Below are 23,384 nucleotides of genomic sequence, written 5' to 3' on the forward strand. Positions count from 1 at the left end.
CGGACCATAAGATCATGACCTGAGCTAAAGTCAGACACTCAACCGATTGAGGCATCCAGGCGCCTCCCATTTTAACCATTTGTAAGTGTACAATTCAGTGACACTAAGTACATTCATAATGTTGTGCAACTATCACCATTATTCATCACCATAACTATTTCAACTTCTCAAACTAAAACTCCATGCCCATAAAACAATTCCCCATTCCTCCCTATCTCCAGGCCCTAGAAAATACCGTTCTACTTTTTTAATGAATTTGACTACTCCAGGTACCTTATGTAAATGGAGTCACACAATACTTACTTTTTTAATTTTTATTTTTATTTATTTATTTATTTTAGCTCATTTCACTGAGCATGATGTCTTCAAGCTTCATCCAAGTTGGAGCATGGTTGAAATTTCATTCTTTTGAAGGCTGAATTATATTCCATTGTAAGGATATACCACACTGTGTTTATGCATTCGTCTGTCAAAGGACATTTACATTGTTTCCAACTTTGGTCTATTATAAATAACGCTGTGCTGATCATGGGTGTTCAAGTATCTGTTTGGGTTCCTGCTTTCAATTATTTTGGGCATATGCTCATAAGTAAAATTACTTGATCTATGCTAATTCTGCATTTAACTGTTTCAGGAGATGGGCCAGAATTTATTTATTTTTTATGTTTTTTAAACTTTTTATTTATTTTTGAAGGAGAGAGAGAGAGTGTGAGCGGAGGAGGAGCAGAGAGAGAGGGAGACACAGAATTCAAAGCAGGCTCCAGGCTCTATGCTGTCAGCACAGAGCCCAACGTGGGGCTCAAACTCACGAACCGTGAGATCATGACCCAAGCCAAAGTCAGATGCTCAACCGACTGAGCCACCCAGGCGCTCCGAGATGGCCCAGTTTTTAAAACTAAAGTCTTATTACATAAAATCACACTTATTAATTTAAGTATTGTCTATGGTAGTTTATGCACAAAATTGGCAGAGTTCAATAGCTGTACCAAAGCCTAAATATTTACTAACTGGCTCTTTATAGAAAAAAAAATGTGTTGGCTCATATTACAGAAAATTTTGCCACCAATGCCATGGTTTCATAGAAAATTAGAAGTCATTAAGGAGTTAAAAGATCTCTCACATAGGGAGACAGAAAGAGGACAATGTTATTCTCAGCGTATAGATGAGAAACCAAGAATGGAATGCCACACAGCAGTCATAATCTCAAATGAAATTAATCCAATATTATTATCCAGACTCAATTGTTCCAAGTAAATCTTGCTTTCCCACCACAGATGTATGGAGTTAAATAACTACTTTACACATTCAATGGAAAATTCAGCTATAAATTTTCCATATCCATGCAATGTTGTATGTTTCCTTTACTGAACATGAGTGTGGAAAAACTACTTCAAGTCAAAGTACCTGAGTCTGGAGAAGCTGAACTCTAAAATTATAATTCGGCCTTCTAATACTTAGCTGTAAAATATACCAGATCTATGTGTTATATATGACTGAAAATACACTTCCTTTAGAATGCTAAACACCAGAGAAAAATACCCTTTTCACTGTTTTGAACATAGCCACAGGTAAGATCACAGAAGAGCACAACTTATATACATAGAAAAAAAAATTGATTCAGAAATAGGTACCAATAGTCAAAATAATTCAATGGGATAATTTCACTGTTCTACAAATTGTGTGCTCACATGGCATCATGTTAGATATAAATTAACAGTTTATTTTAAATTATTATAGACAGAAGTGGTTGGAAACTAAAAGCATATATATCTTACCCACAATATTAAAGAGGACTTAGGATACACTTAAGATAACATAGTAAATCTTCTTTGTTTTGCCAATGTAGCTTTGGCTTAGCTTTAAAATCCGATTACTTAATAGAAAAATTCAATTTGAGGCCCCTAAAATAGCACAGGAAATCCTTGATTAAAATTATAACTATTTCAGTTCTACCCAGTCACATCATATAATGATTGATATTTTCAGATCTCACCCAAGCATATGAAATATTTTTATTTTGACGATTTATTTTTTTAATTCAATACATATCCATGCGAACTTTCACATTTAAAATATCTTCTATAGAATATATTCTAATGCGAATATTACATTTTGTATAATTTATTGCTATGTTGTAAATTTTCTATGACTATGTGTGTCATTCACTAATATGAAACATTTTCTTTAAATATATACAAGATCCTTACATTTTAGTTTAAAATAATGTTAACAGGATTCTATAGCATTAAATTTATGTCCATGATGAACACAATGTCAACAAAACATAAAGTAACATGGGGTATTATAAGAAATTTGCTATCTGCCTGAAAAACTAATCAACATGTTTTCATTGAACATCTTCCACGTACTTGGTGTTGGACACAGTTTCAAACAAAATACTACTATTCTGGCCTCAGAGATTGTTCTACATTGAAACTCTGCTAAGCTTTGGGTATTATGGGGAGACAAAATAAATGTAATACTCTTGATTATTGTCCCATAAGAACTTATATTATTATTTGAATAAGGAAGAGCTCTACATTACCATAATAGGAGCCAGTTTCACTAAAGGGAAGGCCATTTTGATGGCAGCACCCATGAAACCCAGAACTTCCCATGAGTTCTGAGTTCTCAGTCTCTTCTTTCCCAAGCCATGTCTGCTGTTTTTCTTTCATTTGTGTGAACTATCCACTATCTCCCCCACAAAATTTAATTTCACTTAAGATAAATGAAGACTGTTTCTGGTTCTTATAACCAAGGCTTCTTAATGGTTATAAGTGGGAAGGATTTGTATATGTAAAATTATATTCCAAAGGAACGTAGAATAAGGGCATTTTTATGTAAAGTAAGTCCAGTTAGCTGTAGATTCATGAAATTGTTGGAGAAGCTATGTTAGGATTGTGAATCCTAGGCTATGAATTTTAGATGTTAGCCTCTGCGCTAAGGGGTTATAAAATCAAATGCCTTCCGGGGACATGCAGGACACATGAAATTATAAAGCTGTTACAAGATTTAAGGCAATGAATGCTAAACTGATTGTAGTGACCAGTCCAACTCTTGTCCTGTTTCAGTGCCTTTTAAAGCTCCCTGCAGGCAATAGAACACAACCAAGCAAAGCATATCCTCCAGCTCTCTTGTCTCCAGGGGCTACCAGCTTGAAACCAAGGCTAATAACGGAGAAGCAGTGAAGGTTTCTGCGCTGGGGAATGTGAGCCAGGACTTTGGTGGAGAGAGATCTCTTACAAGGGATCTATTGACTTGAGATTGATGTCAAGAAGAAGGAAAAGAAAGTGAGGACATGAAAATGGTTGTAAAGGACGAGTCCACAGAACTTGACAAATGTTGACACGTAGAATTAAAGTGCGGGGAGGAACAAAGGGAGGACAGGAAATGTGTTTGCCTGAGGACCTGATAAGAAATAATGGCGGTATTTTCATGGAATTGGGAAGCCTAATTAAGGTACAGGTTTTTTAAGTGCAGGCAACAAAAGTACATGCCAGAAGATATCATCTAAATAACATCACGAGGGGCACCTGGGTGGCTCAGTCGGTTAAGCGCCTGACTTTGGGTCAGGTCAATACCTCAAGGTTTGTGAGTTCGAGTCCCATGTCTGGCTCTCTGCTGACAGCTTGGAGCCTGGAGCCTGCTTGGGATTCTGTGTCTCCCTCTCTCTCTGCCCCACCCCCACTCACACTCTGTGTCTCTCTCTCTCAAAAATAAATAAATGTTAAAAAAATTAAAATAACATCATGAAAATTTCTATCAGTATTCTTAAAGATTCATAATATATAACAACAAACATTTTCTTTTTGTTGCCTGTTAAACTTAATACCAGATTTCTAGAACAAAATACAGGATATAAGTCTTTAACGAAAACTCAAGAAACACATAGGGTGAACACTTGGCATGTGAAAACAGATAATCTTTTGCAGAATGTCAGCTATTAGGGACACTGTCATGCTTTGGAAGAATAACTGTCATTAAATTTTAGTACACGAAGGCACATTTTGTTATCAATCTTACTAGATCCATCCACCATGTCAAAATAATGTGAACGCATGCCAATAGAAATTACATTTTACTACCGTTACTGTCAGGAACTTGGCAAAATTTGGTCTCCTATTTTGTAAATTTATTAAAGTGACACCATTAACATAAATGGAATTAACTATATGCTAACTTTCCGGGGGTCACATTTCACTAAATGGAATTGCCAAAAGAGTTCTTTCCTTAGTATGAAAAGAGAACATTTTTCATGAAGACCTCAACTGATTTTCACTATCTAGCAACACGAAACACATGTCTTCGCCCTGAGAGACAAATGAAAGAAAGAAAAATTCCCCCTACAGGAAGTCCGTCCAGGATGTGGAACGGTAAGACAAGACTTCCATCTAATGATAGACACAGAAAAACAAGTCACGTTAACCAAAATAGTTCTTCCTTGCCCTTTTATCCATTCTCCTCTAACCCTTAGGTATTCATTTCAAAAATTATGTCATATATTTGACATTAAAGGAAAAAAAGTAAATGAAGCTCTCTTCCAAACTATCCTCATACAGTCTAAGAGACCACTGCTTTCAGCAGTGTAAAAGTGAATGAAAATCCAGTCTACAGATTTCTTTAATGTAGAAAACAATCCATGTATGTAAAAAAGGAAGTAAAATCAGTACATTTTACTTTCTGAGTTTACTTACTAAAGCCAAAATGCCTTTTCTTTTGCCTTTTTGCCTCCAAATTCCATTATCTCAATAATAGGAGAACATTTGTGAGATAAGTGTTTTAAGTTCTGTCCATTTGCAGTCTTTGATACAAAGATTTAGACATCATGGGAAGAAATGTTATCATGAAAATCATTTAGAGAGCTGTTTCATGAAAAACATTTCATGTTTATTGTATTTTCTAATATTCACAGTTATTCCCTATAAAACAGTTTTTGGAAAATGTAACTGATAAAAGACATCTCTTAAAACTATGATGCTTTGATACAAAAGCAGAAATAAAGAAGCATTGCATAGATAAAGAATCTGATTTTATGGCCATTGATAAGAGTGATAAGGGTAGCCTTCATATAAGATACATTTCTTAGGGCCTTGATTTGTGCTATGACCTCAAGAAGACACAAAGCCCTCTCCTGCCAATAAATGGTTGTATAAAAATAATTATTAAATTATTATAATACAATAATTGTACCTTTCATGAATGATTTCAGTCACCAAAATCAAAGGGTCCTTGAAGTAGTCATGTTGAGACTAGTGAAAACTGAAAAGCTCCCCTTGAGGTATGCTGTGATCTATTTTATTGCTATGCACAGAATCCTGAAAAAATGGGACTGGAAGTAATTCCAATGCTTTTAAACTCAATCTACAATGTAATTTCCTTTGTGACCTCTGAAACAATAGTTATAAAGGTCTAGCTTTCCTAATTCCCCAGATTTTCCACCGGTATTTCCCTATTAAGGAAACAAAACAAAACAATTTACACAAAATTTGCAGTCCTCTTTCTTCCCCATAAAGGAAGGATTTACACTTAACTACACTTATTTTCTGTTTTCTTCAGCCTTAAAATACTTAAAGCCTTGTTCATGTCTCCCTGAAACTCTCTTCTTTCTGTATTTCAAGTTTTGCTCTTTCTTTTTCTGTCATCAAGTCAAGTCTTCTAGATCTCTAATCATTCTCATTATTCTTCAGGTTACCACTCATAACCCAAATGATTTTCATGCGGCAAAGAATTCTGATCATGAGGTAAAATTAACTAATGAGTAAAATTTGTCTTCATTCAGCTCTAGCAAGAGCCAATTTCTTCTTGGCTTCTCTAGAGACACCCAAAGAATTGTGTTTTGCATCTTCCAGGACTTTAACTTTGAAAATGTGAGAACGAGTAAAGAACGTCAAACCAACACCATGAACGTGGTCTGCTTATCCAAACAAGTAAGAGAAGCCTTCAAGAATTCTGCAACCATAAAAAAGTAGGCATGATTTTAACTTTTCCTTTGAGGCTAGAAACAACACTGTTAGATAACTTCCAGAAGACTTGGAATAAACTGGGCATGCAAATCCAATTTTACTAGATTAATTCTTTTTTGAAATCTCCCAAATAATTCTTTATTGGTGATAGAAAACCACAAACTCAAGTGTTTTATGCTACTCAAGAAATTTGACTTAAGCAGGACTATGTCTGACATTTAATTTCTAGTTCTAATTGTGTCTCTAACTAGTATATGAGTCCCACTTAAAGAAAAGCCAAACTGTGTCTCGGTCCTTAGGAAAATTTTAATGCAAAACTCAATGATTCAAAGATCTAACCGCAGTTAAGTACATAGACATGACAAAAGTGAACATCAGCAAAATGGTAAACAAACAAGTGAATGAGGAAGCATGACAAGTACAGACACAAGGAGCAGAATGCAAAAGCTTAGGATAAGGCACCATTCAGAGAACTGCAGGAATCAGAAAAGCAGCACAAATAAGCAGAAGAGTGAACAGCCAGGTAAGTAAGGGCAGTGAGCCTTATTTAATGGAATAATGTCCCCACGCTGCCCCCCCACAGTGTAGCAGATCCTGATGGAGCTTCACCCACTCTCTCGACACACCAGCGTCACCCGGCCAATGTATAATCTAGCTCATAACTCTATGTGTTAGTCTGAGGGCTTTTTGAAGCAGAGAACACACTACATACGAATGCAGGACACAGTGAGCAGACCTTAAAAATGACTAAGAAGAGCCAGGCATATACATCACGGTTCTCATGCCCTTTGCCAGAAGTGATTGAGATCCACCTGTTTTATGCCTTCCCGACCTTTCTCCATGTAAATAAGCTCCAGTCCCCCACAGCAGTGGCTGGCTTGCTCATACTCAATATAGGCTACTTTCTCTCCCCTTGGAGCAACCCAAACCGGCACTCTTTTTTTTAGAACTTGAATGATTATATTTAAATAGATGTTTGCTACTATTATTCTTTTTTTAAATTATTTTTTAATATGAAATTTATTGTCAAATTGGTTTCCATACAACACCCAGTGCTCATCCCAACAGGTGCCCTCCTCAATGCCCATTACCCACTTTCCCCTCTCCCCAACCCCACGTCAACCCTCAGTTTGTTATCAGTATGTAAGAGTCTCTTACGGTTTGCCTCCCTCCCTGTCTATAACTTTTTCCCCCCATGACCTCCCCCATGGTCTTCTGTTAAGTTTCCCAGGATCCACACATGGATGAAAACATATGGTACCTGTCTTTCTCTGCCTGACTTATTTCACTTAGCATAATACCCTCCAGTTCTATCCACGTTGCTACAAATGGCCAGATTTCATTCTTTCTCATTGCCAAGTAGTATTCCATTGTATATATAAACCACAACTTCTTTATCCATTTGTCAGTTGATGGACATCTAGGCTCTTTCCATAGTTTGGATATTGTTGAAAGTGCTGCTATTAACATTGGGGTACAAGTGCCCCTATGCATCAGTACTCTTGTATCCCTTGGGTAAATTCCTAGCAGTGCTATTGCTGGGTCATAGGGTAGGTCTATTTTTAATTTTTGGAGGAACCACCACACTGTTTTCCAGAGTGGCTGCACCACCAAACCATCACTCTTAACCTCAAAAGTTTTATTAACACCAAAACCAATTCTTAACCATTCTGACCCCATAGATAGACTAACGGGTAAAAAAAAATGAACTGGAAAATCAATTCATGCTTTCAAAAAAATATGTAGCCTGTATGCTTTTTGAGACAGAGTGAGTGTAATGGGATACACAGAGGCAGAGTAGAAGGGAAGAGAGAATATTCAATAAATCATTAAATACCAACTAATGTTAGGGTTCAAAGGATAGGTCTTTAGGAAATTTGAATTCTAATTTAATTAAAGAATAATTTCCAAGCATTGGATTCTATGTAAGTATACAAAAACTAGTTATTAACAGGAAGGTGTATCTAATCCCAAATAGGCTTATTTTTCACACAATATTAACCCATATAAACATCAAATATGTTTTATATCAAATATAAATTTGATAGAGTCCCTTCCTTGCAGTTGAATTCTGTGGCTTTTTCTTTTATTTGTGAGAAAAGCATGCTTCCCTTGTCGAAATGTCGGCTTGCATTACAAAATACTTTATTATGTGCATTGCAAACCTCCTTATTTACCACAGCTAGACAGAGACTCCTTCTTACTTTGTCATGCAGCTGCTTGTTTTTAAACAAATTTTGCCAAGAGACATAAACCAGATGGCCTTCTTCAAGGCTATACTCTGAGCCGTGATAGTCAGCTTATGGTAGTTTCAAGCAGCAGACAGCTGGGTATGGAAAGTCATGATGCTATTTGGAAATCCAACTACCAAGTGTGCCGAAGCACAAGGAGACTCTCAAGTTGGTAAATAAAACTGTGACTCCAAGTTTGTTTCAGTATTCTATTTTTAAAGGGTCTTTAAATTTCTACATCATAATATTACAGGAGGTGTTTTTTATCGTTGTTGTTTTGTTTTGTTTTTGTTTTTGTAAAATAGAAAAACCTCCAACACCCTGGATTAGAGACAAAATCTGTGAAAAAATGGATTCAGGATACATGTTCAACTGGAATCAACAAGTTGATTGTAGGCTGTCGGTTGGGTTTCCCCAGAAAGTTATATTCTACAAAGGTAGTATAGTATTTTATTTTATTTATTTTTTATTTATTTTTAAAAAAAATTTTTTTTTCCAACGTTTATTTATTTTTGGGACAGAGAGAGACAGAGCATGAACGGGGGAGGGGCAGAGAGAGAGGGAGACACAGAATCGGAAACAGGCTCCAGGCTCCGAGCCATCAGCCCAGAGCCCGACGCGGGGCTCGAACTCACGGACCGCGAGATCGTGACCTGGCTGAAGTCGGACGCTTAACCGACTGCGCCACCCAGGCGCCCCGGTAGTATAGTATTTTAAATTGTTATTGCCAATTCTATTCTGTAGTAGTATTATGTATCCTCACTCTTGGCATGGCTTCATGGTGAGCAATGTATATTCCCCTACTTCTAGGTTTGGGCTTGCCATGGGACTTGATCGGACCATTGGATGTGCAGAGAAGAGACAGTGTGTCAGTTCTAAGTCAAGGTCTTTAGAGAATCATATGGTTCTGCTTGCCATTTTGACAGTTCTAAACTCTGCCCTGGAAGAATATGCCCCAAGTATCTTCTGCCCTTCCAGCCTGGGCCCCAGAATGAAACGAGTGGATCAGATCTACTCATTCAACCTACAGTCCCACAGGCTGAAGTAGGGTTGACTCAAAGCAGCCCTGTAAGCATGAAAATAATGATTTATTGTTAATTCTGGGTGTGTTTGTTAGACAGAATTATTGTCACAGCAACTGACCAATACTGGCAAACTTTGGCAAGGCCCCAGTGGACAGCTACCCTGGGTTCCTTCTAAATTATTGTAAGGTGGGGAAAAAGGACATGGGACAAATACAAGAGTTGGTATCTATGTCCTAATCACGAAGCTACTACTTTATGGAAGGTACCCATAAAGATAATAGAATTATATCTCTGATTATCTCAAGATTACCTTAAAACAAAGGGCATGGAATGACAATCCTTAGTTTCTACTGTTACCTTTGAATATTAGAGAAGCACACATGACAGAAATGAAAAAAAGCAATAAAACAAGCAAGAGATTCAGGAGAAGGTACATAAAATTCATCTTTTTTGACAAAAAATACAGCTTACATTTACTCAAATATACAAATTATTCAAATATTGAGAATTTTGAAAATGTCCATATAAACTGTTATTTATTTTTCTAAGTATCTATCCATTTTAGGAAACCACATAGAATATTTTAAAATGTGTTGTTTCAAGCAGAAATCTCTCAAAAACCATTGTTTTAGCTTGTAATGGGCAGTTTTCCCTTGAGGAAACTGAGGTTTTTCAAGAGGACTTTGAGACAGTCCATGGATAAACTAAAACTAATAAGAAAATAATTCTTGTGAAAATCGCCTTATAGGCAAAAATTTGCATTTCTCACAGCGCAAACAGATTTTTAATGTGTCAGAATTTTTTAATGGCAACAAATTATGTCCTCCCTCCCCACCTGCAGAAGAGCAGAACTTAAAAACAAGTAAGACAGCTCACAAAAAGTTTGCTGACTTCTATCAGGAGGATACATTGACTTTAGTGACTAATGGGTATATTTTTCTTTACGAGAGACTGTTTATTTCTCTCAAATACCATAAAGAACATATCGAAATCTCATATTATTCATATATTGCTATCCACCCTTCAAAGTCCTAATACAGTATTATTATGGAGAACTGAAAGCAAATATGAGGAAATTTACCCTACAGAAATATTTTATTGAATAAACTGTAATGGGAATGAAATTCTTCTTAACCAAAGAAACAAGAACTTTATTCATTCTAAAATATCACAAGTTTTGAGTGAGCAGTTTATCATTTACATTTAAGGACTCCTCACTTACAAAAAATGACTATGTATTGAGCAGCTATCAGAGAAGTATAATGTGTTTGGCTTAGGCATGATAGGAGGTGTATGGCAGAGTTTTTACTGTATAGAAACAAAAACTCTGTTGGATGGTACAGAGTTGCACACAGTGATGTAAGACATTTACATTCATGATAAGCACCTATAAGAGAGCTACTTAAACAGAGTTCTGGGAACACAGAAACTGGAATAATTGAGACCAGCAAAGTATTCCAAATGGTAACATTTGCACATGGTCATGAATGAAGTGTAGGGCTTTGGCTGCAAATAAATAAATGAATAAATAAATAATGAGAAGATCCTTTATCACTTGACTTTCCCAAGCAACTTATAGAATCACAATCTATTTCTCTAGAGATACTGAACATGAAGATACTGCCTTCCAAATATTAAACACTGCTTTAAGACACTGTGGTTTCAGACACAAGAATTTTTATACATTTTTATATCTATCCCTGTTGCTGCTACTGAATAATGACATCTGGAAGAGAGAACACAATTGTTGAGCACAAGAAATCCTCTGTGAAATGCATAAAAGAGAAGGAGCGCAGAAGACAAGAGTTCATAACCTGAGTCAAAATACACGTTCTGCCATATTCTTCCTATGTACGCTTGAGGCAATTATTTGTGCCCTCTACCTCTCAAGCTCCTCGTCTGTAAAAAGATCTTTAATCTTATGCAAGGCCCAGCTCCCATGTCCAGAAAAGGTAATGTCCTGAAATTTCACTTCACTGTCTTAATTTCTGCTTTGGTCTTACATCCTTAGTTTTTAATGGTTATTCTCGGTGCTAGTGATCTAACCTGCTATAATTGACCAATGACCCAAATTTAGTCAACATACGTAAGGAATATATAACCCAGGAGCACTCTGGCAATTAAGTTACCACCTCTCTTCTTGGCTAAGCATTGGTTTTGATGGGAAGAGGGGAAAGTGTGAGACAAAAATTGATTAATAAGAAAATGTTTTGAGAACATGGAGGGCCAGAACAGGCTGGTGTTGGGCAATGATGAAAAACTTCTACTTTTATATTAGCAGAATTCAGGAAGCCAGAGTGAGATGTTACTTGAATCAGAGTTCATAAAAGGATGAAAGGGGAGAGGAAGGAGATTAACTCTAGTCTTAGCTACCTTTTTTATGTATTTCTTAGGACTGCTTAAAATACAAGACAAAATACACTTTTTCTAAGAATACATTGAAGATTGTTAGTTCTCTTCCAATATCCATTCTCCTGTTTTTCCATAAAAGTACACTTTGTGACAGAGCATACAGCATCCAAGAATAAATATAACATTTCCCACCCACCCCTGCAGCTTAGGTGTAGTCACGTGACTGACTTCTAGCCAATGGAGGATGTGTAAAACAATGCAGTCCCAGGAAATTTCACTAAAAGACATTTAATATGCACACTTTGACACTTTTCCCCTCCTCCCTTCTTGCCTCTTTGAATGCAGATGTGGTGGGAGTTCCATCTTGGGACATGTGAATGATTGCCCACCATATAAGGATAGCTGGGCAGAAAGCAGAAATGAGCAGAGCTATTATACCTGCCTTGACTGCATACTCCTCCATTTTTAAGGAGAGAGAAATATGCTTCCATTGTAGTGAAACCAAAACAAACTCTAACTGATAAAGAGAATTTCCGGAAAGATTACATTTAGCACAGTTTTGCTTTCTTCCAAAACTTGCCTATTCCATTTAGAGGGGAAAGTGTATATTTGGAGAAGGGAAATTTTCGATATGACAAAACCAAGAAACATACAGTGAGTAAAGTTAAATAGTGGCATTATTTCCCAAATGAGGCTAGTCCTACAGGCATAAGATTGGTTTCTGTATTAGAGCCTTTTCCCTTTGACAATAATGAAAATACAGGTTTATTTAGATAACAAACAAGCAAACTATAGCCCCTGTGCCCTGAAGAAATCGAATCATCTATGGTGAAGAATGGAAATGTGTGTATACAGCTATCCTGGGAAACAAAAATGTTCAATTACTTCGAGAAAAAGATTCAGGATATTGATCTATGGTTAACTCTAAGATTATATGAATTTTATATCTAGTCAATTTCTTATTTGAAGCAAGTTTTAAACTAACCTCTATGTGAACTGTAAAGATTTATAAGAATCTGAAAATGCTGAAGATATAAGGCAAATGATCCTGTATGAAATGGCTATCATAAAAAGCAAATCACTCTGCAACTCTTGAATGCTTTGAAATAGCAAGAGGAACATACAGAAGATAAGCTGATAGGTAGAAACAAACTTTTATTTAATGCATTTCAAAAAGCCCTTTCATTAAATAAATACAACAGACCCCCTCCATTCAATTCCTTCACCAGCTATTCTCAACAATGAAGAACTCAGAAGAAATTAAAAGTAAACAAGGAAATAATACACTATATGTTAACTGGAATTTAAATAAAACTTCAACAAAAGGAAATAAAAATATAGGGCTAGTTTAGGTAACCAATTCAAAGGGTACACCGTACTGAATGATTCATGTTTTAAACAGAATTTAAAAAATAACAATTATGAGAGAAGCACATTGTTTGTTGATAATTGGTTTGTTTTAATGAGATTGTTAGGTAGTCAATACATTAACATTAAATACCTCCTAACACCAACTATACGGGATTAGTCTTTTGTGGTTTAAAGCTTTCCAGCTGGTGGTAAAACCTACATGTAATTGGAATCAGCAGTCAAATCATATGCTTCATTTTGGGCTGCTGGGTGGAAACAAAAACTCCTCTGTTAGGCTCACAATTGCCCTCTCAGTGATGTGCAAAGTGCAACAACTGGCCAGCGAAAGATGTTCATAATAGGTAGGGATTAGTCTAGACTATACAGAGCCTGGGCAGAAATATGAGCACTTGAACAGAGGAGCATAAAATAGAAGGTAATGTGCAGGAGGGGGGAGACCCAAAACGGAAATACGCAAGAGAAAGCAGATAGGGCAGAGCAGATAGTGTAGAGGTCAAGTGTGGTGAAGGGCGGTCACAGAAGATGGCAGGTTAGTAAGAAATTTGCCTTTCTGAAAGTTTTGATGATTTATGTTTGGCGTGTATGAAATGTCAGTACTGTCAGATTATAGCTTTCATCATCATCGTCATCATCATCATCACCATCATTATCATCAAAGAGTATTTATTGACCACATGTGCTGTACTGGGCATCATAGAAGCAAGCAAAACTGATGTGATTTCTGATGCCCAGGAACCAATAAAATAAATCAGAACAATTAATGCAGACAAATGTAGGTGAACAGATAATGAATAGGATACTTAGCTGGGGAAAACTTGAAGGTGAACCATAAACTTTAAACTATTTTAAGATATTTCTCAAGTGTTTAGGTAAATTGGTGAATGTGCCCATGTGGCTACATTTCCTGATACATCTGTGGACATAAATGATGTAATATTTTTTATATAGGTAACTAACTTTTAACAATGAATTCTATCAAATCAATGACTTAATAAATAAGGATTTTTTGTTAAAAAGATCTTGACTTGGAGAACCAAAACAGAAACCTTCCCCATAAGTCATAGTCTCAACAGTGAAAAAAGAAAGTGGGATACAAAAAGAAAGTTTCATTTCTTCAATTTAACACATCTTCTATATCAGTCCCATGAATGAATGCATGAGAATCCTTGCCCTGGTTGGTACAACACTGATTCTGGAATGAGATATAAAAAGACTTTCCCATGTTCAGAACTGTTTTGTTTTTTTTTAATCTCCCCTTAATTCGCCCAAGTTCAAAAACTAAGAGTCAAATAATGCACTGGCACATATACATATACCTGCGTGGGGGAGGCAGACAGGACGGATATGAAGATTCCATCTTGCATGAAAATCTTCACATTTGGTGGAGACCAATTCTAAGACTGCAATGTTAATCTTTCCTGAGTTGTCAGGATTCTGTGTGTGCTTATCATGTATCTTCCCAACTACATATGGCACTGTGACAAATAGAAGAGGCTGCTAATGCTGCTAGAGCTGAATGTCTCATTTAGGAACAAACAATTCTGGAAAAGCTCCCAGATTATGCATCTGTCCCTCTAGCTTCCACTTTAGAGGATAAAATTGTATGGTGATGACATGAGGATTAGTATATTATTCTTTCCGTCTGTAAGTGGTGTAGGGGTTATTTACCTCACCTTGACATGAGAGAAAACTATTTACTGAATGTCTTGGTGGAAAAATTACAAGTGAGAGAGCAAAAGCTTTTGAGAAAGTTGTGTTGGGAGTGGGCTTGAGGTGCCCGCGTAGCTCAGTCGGTCCAACTTCGGCTCAGGTCATGATCTTGCAGTTCACGGGTTCAAGCCTTGCGTGGGGATCTGTGCTGACAGCTCAGAGCTTGGAGCCTGCTTCGGATTCTGTGTCTCCCCCTCACTCTCTGCCCCTTCCCTACTCATGCTCTCTCCCTCTTTCTCTCTCTCAAAAATAAATAAATGTTAAAAAAAAAAAAAAGGAGTGGGCTTGCAGAATTACATGCTCATTCCCTAGTCTGAATACAGAGATGATTAAGGTACTTTCTCTTCAAATAAGATTTCTTTCGTTTCTATTCCTATTTTCTCCCCTTTCATTTCTTTCATTGTCTCACTTTCCTTCATGCAGTACAAATGGCAGCAAGAGTCTGTGAGTGCTTCAACACTGTGGTCTTGGCAATAAAGGAGCTAAACAAAGGAGAAATCCCTGGGGAAGCAGCTTCCTGCTGTCCATCCCTCAGCATCCTGTTGACATGTGGCACTGTGATCCCAGCATGATGGTGGTAAATTTGGAAAAACTTTCTCTAGAACAGTAGTGCCCACATAATTATCTGAGAGGAGGTACTGGTCAATTATAAAGTGTTCAGGGGTCCGCGGTGAAATGCCAGAAGTATAACCATGTAATATGCATTTCTGTAAGCTACACATTTAAAAACAATTTGGGATTAGGTCTTTCCTGTACTTAAAAAAGTATTTATTGATTATTTAAAAATTTTAAGTGTAAAATTCATTCAAGTATAGCATACATGCAGAAAAGTGTACAAATCACAAATTCATAGTTTCATAAACTTTCTTAATAAAAACATATCAATACAAACAACATCCAGATAAAGAGATGAACCATCACTCATGACTCCAAAATCTGCTCCTGCCCTTTTTAATTACTACTCTTCAACAAAGGACACCTTATTTGACCTTTAACCTCCAAATGCCCATTTTTGAGTTTTACAAAAATGGACTCATACAATATGTATTCTTTTGCCTCTGGGTTCTTTTCTGCAGCATTATTTTTCATTACTTACTTTATGAAATATCACTGATAATAGAATTTGATTTTTCAAATGTCCTCACTCTGCTGTCCCCAATTTTTTACACTTTTTTTTTTTGCTCTAAAAATTCAGTATTATAAGAATCACTACTTTACTCTCATGTCCTCTTTACATCAGATCTAAGGCTCAGAATCACCTTGAATTTAACTACTTACATCTATGGGTGAGCCATTCCAAAGTATCTGACTAAATGGGATTCCATGGAGAAATACCAATTTTAAAAAGCCACTTACTTGATGTCAGATGAGAACTGTGTTGCTACACAATAATGCCATCTTATGGCTGTACAGCAATTTGTAGTCTAGAAACTGCTTTCATTTTTATTATCTCATTTGAACTGTGCTATCCTCTTAGGTTTGGGGAGTAATTTCCTGAAAATGGGGCAAATTCATTAATGGTTTGAGGGATATTAAACATGGTATCAGAAAGAAAGTAAAGACAACAGAGTACCTGGCACTCCTTAAGTATTTGTTGAAAGAAAGAAAGGAATGTATTTCTCTAATACAAGGTGGATCTTAGGTTAATTATTTCACATGTTTTCTTTTCACATGTTTCCTGTAGATATATTTCATAAGTAGTGAGTATCCACCAAGAATTAGATGAAAACAGAATTTAGCAGCAATATTAATTTCCCATAAAGTTAAATGCTTATTATATATATATGTATATATATATATACATATATATATAGTTTTCAAAGATTATATATATATATGTATATATATATGTATATATATATATATATATATATATATATATATATATATAAATATCTATAAATATCTCCGTATACATGGATAGGTATACAGATACATGAGATTCATGAGGTAAATATTTATTGTGTTTAGTATTTGTGTTTCCACAGGAAAAAAAAGTCACTTTCAGTATTTTGGAGATGTGAAACTTTACTGAGACACATGATGAAATTCTATTTGCCAGAAGAGAAGGTATGAAAGCGGGTCTCTTAGATAATGAGTGAGCAGTCACAAATCACTCTGGCTTTTAATTCTCTACTTGGCGTCACCTAAAAAGTAATGTCTGTTTTACTTTAGGACATTTAATAAAGTTGAGTTTTGCCATTATAGCATTCATGAATTTGGTGATTAATGATGGTCTCAAAACCTTTGCCTAAGGAATGCAAAGAGTCTAATGCATTTTCCCATATTTGTAACTTATTGTGAGTGTAAACTACGCAAATCTATTAGAGCTAAACATTCTGGTGAAATGGAAATATGCAGATGTGCTATTTAATATGTGTTTGGGCAAGCCATTTAACATCTTTGTAATTTAGTCTCCCGGTAAAACAATGAAGCAGGACAGAATCACTAAGGGCATTTCTAGCTGTAAAAATTTCTTTATTATTAATTATTAACTATCAACAATAGTTTGGATTATTGTCTAGCAAATGTTCACTCCTCTTCCCCTTCCACTGTAGGAAGAGACAACTTTGCCACTCTATTGATGTCAGGCTCGCTTTGGCCAAAGGAATGTGACTGGACTTAATGACAACAGAGGCCACAAGTGCTCCATAACATCAGCATAAGCCTACAAGGGAGGTTAAATTTGGTCCATGCTCTGGTGATCTGTCAGGAGAAAAGCATGCCACCCTTCATTTTGGGTCCAGAAAAAGGTAGCCGACCTTAAACCAACACATATCCGGGAGCCTACCTCAGCTAACCCACGGCTTGAAACAGCTGCCCAGCTGGGCCCAGCCTAGTTCAGCCAAACCACAGGCAACTTAAATATACATGGCCATGAGAATAAATGCTTGCTTTAAGTCACTGAGTTTTGGGGTCCTTGATACCACTATATTAGGGTAATAGTTGACTAATACACTATCATACAATATACCAATATAGCCCTTCTTCCTGGCTCAAGGGTTAGCTTATTAAAAGAATCAGGACATTTTTGTTGAGGCCCAACATGAATGCTGTACGGGAAATGTGTTTATTTATGAATGTATAGTTTTTGATCTCTCCAAAGATTCAATAATCTACCCTTGTATGAGCCTTGGTGGGAGACATGACCTAACACTACAATGGAATCCAAACTCCAGCTATTTATTTTCCCTTACCCGTGGCAGTTAAAGCCTACTTATATGACCTAAGCTTGCTTTACAACAGGAGTTAGCAATTTAAAGCCTACCAGGAAAATCTGGTCAAGCAACTACCTTCGTTGTCATTTTAATGTTTTTAAATTATTTATTTATATTTAGAGAGATAGAGTGTGAGCAGAGAGAGGGACAGAGAGAGAGAGAGAGAGAGAGAGAGAATCCCAAGCAGGCTCTGTGCACAGAGCCTGACACAGGGCTCAAACTCAGGAAAAAGTGAGATCATGACTTGAGTCAAAGTCGGATGCTTAAGCGACCAAGCCCCCCAGCACCCCTCAGCCACTTATCTTTGCAAATAAAGTTTTATTGGAATAAGCCATGCTTATTAAGTTATGTATCATCTATGATTCCTTGCACCCAACAACAGCAGACTTGTGTAGTTGTAAAAGAGATTATAGGGCCTGCAAAGACTAAGATATTTGCTAATTGGCCCTTTAGAGAAAAAAAAAATCCATCCTCTGCTGTATCAGATGATTCTGTAAGAAACCTTAATTCTAAAGTTAATGACATGAAAAGAAGTAATAATTTAGATACTTTTTGGCAGGGATAGCCACAAGCAATATCCATTGGTAATGGTACCTCTGGTGCACCAGTGGACCATAGCTATGCCAGCAGTTTAGAATTCACATTCATCTAGTAACTTGATGCTAGATGTGTTTCTGGAAGCCTCTCCTGGTCTACCTTGATGAGTTTTAAACCTAGATTTCAGGTCCTTCCATCGATTCCATGAGCTACCTGATATGCTTCCAATAAATTAGATAATTCTAAGGTAACCAAAGTCACTTTCTGTTAGTTGTGACTCAGAACCTTGAATGGTCCATACACATTGCTTTATTCCAGATTCTGAGTAAGACGTCCCTATTCCACTCCCCAGGGATGCTATTCTAGTCATCTGGCATAGCTCATATTTATTAGCCTATATTTTACTGCCTGTTTGTCCAATTTCTCTCCAGGAATGGAGAGTTCTTCAAGCAGGGACTAAATTTAGTAATCTCTGTGTGGTGCTCAGGAAAATGGGAAAAATGTAAGAATGAATTAGAAGGCGTAAAGACTACCAAAGCCAAAATGCCATCATTTTTATCATCAAAATTGTCAAGCTCAATTGAGTCATTATCATGTATAAGCAACCCACTAAGCACTCTCCATGCAATGTGTCACTTAATCCTCATAAGAACTCTATGGCTTAGAAAATATATGTATCCCATTTTACATAGAGAGGAATTGTAAATCAAACCAAGTAAAGGAACTAGCTCAAGGGCCCATGGCTGGCCAGCAGCAAGGGCTGGAATCCAAAACAGGTTGGATTCTAGAGCCTGTGCTCATAAGCAATGACTTAAAACAGTTTTACCTGAGACTAGACTAGAAGTCAAAAGAAAGTGAAGAGCTCCTGACCAATTCCTAGAAATGGCAAATTAGAAATTAGGATACTAATTCCAGCCACTGGGTATAAGAGAAGAATGAGTCTAATAGGGTTAGAGGTACTCTATCCTTTGCTAGACATAGGAAAGACCCTAGGTTTCAGGTGAGATTTCAGTTTACCCACTTAGTGGATTGGCATTAGTGCTTCTGCTTCTTTGAAACTCTATGGTTGGAGGTAAAGTGAAAGGGAAACCTTTGTATGAGCCTGTGGGAAGGGAATACCTAGCTCAATGGCCAAATATGACATATATAATATGGGAGAGAAGCTTCAGAAAGCAAAACGTTTCACCTCTGCCTTAGTGCAAGAGTGGTCGGTGCCTACAAATCACAGTAGGCACTGGCTACTCAAGAACCTTCCATGGTTCGTAGGGGGTGGTGTTGCTGATCTGGATGGCTAGGAGAAAACAGAGAGAAAAGAACAGAGACAGGAACACCCCAAGAGTCGAATGAACACCCCTAAAAAGAGGGATGGCATTGACCTCACTGCAGTAGCTGGCAGAGGCTCATAATGACTCACAGTGGGATAACAAGAAAAGGTGTACTGTGGTGGCATGCTAAGTCTGCCTTTTGCAAGTGTATACGCAGGGTCATTGAGTTTCTTTTGTTTTACCGAGACTGGCTTCGGATTCCCTAGGATCAAATGTTTTCCAGTATTTTGAGATAAACTATTAAATGATCCAGGGAGAAATAGTGTCAGATTTCTGGGAGGAAGCTTGAATCCAGACACACTACACATCCACTTTAAACTCAGTATAGTTGACCACTGAATGGTGTGGGTCTTATGGGTGCTGATGCCCTGGGCAATCAAAAATCCACATACAACTTTTGACTCCCCCAAAACTTAACCACTAACAGCCTAATGTCGTCAGAAAGCCTTACTGATAACAAGCACAATCTATTAACATGTATTTTATTTATGTATTATACACTGTATTCTTATAACAAAATAAGACTACAGAAAAGAAGGTATTATTTAAAAAATCATAAGGAAGAGAAAGTACATTCACATTCCTATATTGTATTTATCAAAAAATTACCTATACAAAAAAACAACAAGTGGACCCTTTCAGGTCAAACCTGAATTGCTCAAGAGTCAAATGTACCATATTAGCCCTGAGAATATTGCACAAAATAAAATATGGCTCTTGTCTTTAAAGGAGCTTGTACGAAAAGAAAAAAAAAGGTGGGGCACTTGGGTGGCTCAGTTGGTTAAGCCTCCAACTTCGGCTCATGTCACGATCTCATGGTTTGTGGGTTCGATCGAGCCCCTCATTGGTCCCTGTGCTGACAGCTCGGAGCCTAGAGCCTGGTGCAGATTCTGCTTCTCCCTCTTTCTCCTGCTTTCTCTCTGTTGCTCTCTAACTCTCAAAAATGAATAAATGTTAAAAAAATAAAAAAAATAAAGAGCTTGTGTAGTAGGCAGAAAAGTAAACAAACTGATTGCTATGTTGTAAGTTCTAGGAGTAGGTCACTTCAGAGCAGGTACTCTGCAGGGACAGCCACCAAGTCTGGCAATATTTGCAAATCCATAAATGGAATGTTGATTTGATATTACACTAAATGTCTAAAGATTATTTAAGTTCCTAGATTTTATAATCAACTCATAGGTGAGACCTGTAGGAGACAAAGGCCAGAGGGGACACAAAATATTTAGGAATCTTCAAATCAATTTCATACTGCTAGAACAGAATTTGGAGATGTTGTAGGACAGGCAGGGACGGATAAGAAGGCTGAACAAAAAAACAAGGGTCATGTGAAGGCCTTAAATGTCCAATTAAGAGTCTGTACTTTATAGTAAGGAGAATGAGATTCCAGTAGTGAAGTTCTTACACGTCAGAAAAACAATTCTGGATGAAAAATAACTGGGGATAAAATGGGAATGATTATTAGAAATAAGTGAGATTTCTGCTATAAGTACCAGTTTAGAAACCCACTGTAGTAAAAGAAGAACTAAAATAGAAGTAAGGATATTTCAAAATGGATAGGTAAGAGAGTCATTAGGGAGGTTCGAGATAATTATTAAACATGATTCTATTTTCTCTTAGAATAAAGAAGACTGTACTAAGACTACAAATCTTTAAAACTGTTTTAAATTTAAATCATTAGGACTCCATAACTTTTAACCTAAAATTTGAAAAGAAAACAATATATTACCTTCTTGTGGTGTGAGGCTAAAGAATGCATATGAATTTTTGAAAATTTGGTCAAAAGCTAGATATGTTAATTAAGGTAAACACTGAAAACATTTTAAATCGACTTCACAAATTCATCATAGCAAAAAGATTAGGGGCACTTCAACATGTTAGGACCACCTTCAAAATAGAAGCAATAAATGAAAATCAACTTTTCGCTGATAGCTTACATTTCAAACATATAAATCTAAATATCAATATGTTGTAACTATATAGGACACAGATTTGACCAAAGATACACATTTTTGAGTGCACGTTTTTTTAAACCACTTCAATTAACCAACAAAACCTATTTTTAACATTGCGTGAAATTTTCAAAGGAAATAGTGCTCCGACATAAGGTTAACCCCCGTAGAAAATAAGTGCTAGAATGAAGCTCATTAGTCTGTTCATCAGTATTTGTTCTCGCTCCACTTACCTTTTTCCAATGATAGTAATACTTCTCCCTTCTCTTCCTCCCTACCTTTCCATGGAAAACACTGGAAAGAACTCTAGAGTTCCCTGAAAATAAATTTATAATTCAGGAAAATAAAAGTGTTACCTACCCTTGTCGGTCCTTGTACATTTTGTTCACTCTTTCCCATTGGAAATCGAGCCGTGAGAGAGCTTCCTGCAGCTTTGCCCTTTCTGCAGGAGTGGCACTGTGCAAGGCTGCTGTCTTCTTATTGTGAATGATGTCAATCCGACCTGAGATTTGTTGCAGGCTGTCTTTTATGTTCTGCAATATAGAAAATTTGAAACACTTTCAGAAATGAATCAGCTGTCTATGTAGAGGGGAAAAAAAAGAAATTTATAAACCCCAGAAATAACAGTCTTGCGATTCTTTATTTTTAGTGCTTCAAGTTTTTATTTAAATTGTAGACAGTTAACATATAGTGCAGTATTAGTTTCCGGAGTAGAATTTAGTGATTCATCACCTACCTATAACACCCAGTGCTCATCGCAACAAGAGTCCTCCTTAATGCCCATCACCCATCTAGCCCGTCCCCCCACCCACCTTCCCTCCAGCAAGTCTGTTTGTTCTCTACAGTTAAGAGTCTCTTATGGTTTGCCTCCCTCTTTTTTTCCCTTCTCCTATGTTCATCTGTTTTGTTTCTTAAATTCCACATAAGAGTGAAATCATATGGTATTTGTGTTTCTCTGACTGACTTATTTCACTTAACATAATACGCTCTAGTTCCATCCCCACATTGTTGCAAATGGCAAGATTTCATTTCTTTTTTCTATGGCTGAGTAATATCCCATTGCATATATACCACATCTTCTGTATCCATTCATCAGTCTATGGGCACTTGGTCTCTTTCCATCATTTGGATACTGTTGATCAGTCTTGCAGTTCTTACTTACTGACTTTTTAAAATCATCATACCTGAAGCCCAGTGATTTCAACAGGCTCAGATTGAGTACGTAATTCACAGTTCTCATCTCAATACAACTGAATCACTCCCTTCATCTTAAAGCTCTATCTTCATTTGGCTTCTGTAACCTGAACTCTGATGGTTTTTCTTCTACCTTCTTGTCCACTGCTTCTCAGTCTCCTTTACTGAATCTTTCTCTGACTGACCTCAATACTGGAGTGCTCTAGCTTCGTTGTGACATGTATTTCCTTCTCTATCTATACTCCTATTTGCTCACATGACTGTAAATACCTTCTACACAATGATGACTCCAAAACTTTTATTTCCAGCCCTGACCTCAACTTGGAAAAGAGAGTCACAAATCCAACTGCTTTCTTGGCATGTGAATGTCCCATGAACATCTCAAACTTAATGTAACCCCAGCCAAATTGTGAACTGCACCCCTTTATCCTTCTCTTTTAATGGTTTTCCCCATTTCAGTAAATGACATATCAGTTAATTGTTATTCAGGTTGACAACCTTAGAGGTAT

General features: G+C 36.7%; 1 protein-coding gene across 11 annotated transcripts in view; it reads right to left on the minus strand.

Annotated features, from left to right (window-relative positions):
• DMD (dystrophin) overlaps window positions 1–23,384 on the minus strand; it is a 2,127,700-nt gene that overhangs the window by 1,114,717 nt on the left and 989,599 nt on the right. For all 11 annotated transcript variants that reach the window (XM_045472664.1, XM_045472669.1, XM_045472671.1 and 8 more), the window contains one exon: window positions 22,042–22,214. In XM_045472664.1, coding sequence (XP_045328620.1) covers window positions 22,042–22,214 — 173 coding nt within the window. The remainder of the gene's footprint in view (window positions 1–22,041; window positions 22,215–23,384) is intronic.

Source organism: Leopardus geoffroyi, chromosome X (assembly GCF_018350155.1).
Source record: "Leopardus geoffroyi isolate Oge1 chromosome X, O.geoffroyi_Oge1_pat1.0, whole genome shotgun sequence".
NCBI classification, from domain to species: Eukaryota; Metazoa; Chordata; class Mammalia; order Carnivora; family Felidae; genus Leopardus; species Leopardus geoffroyi.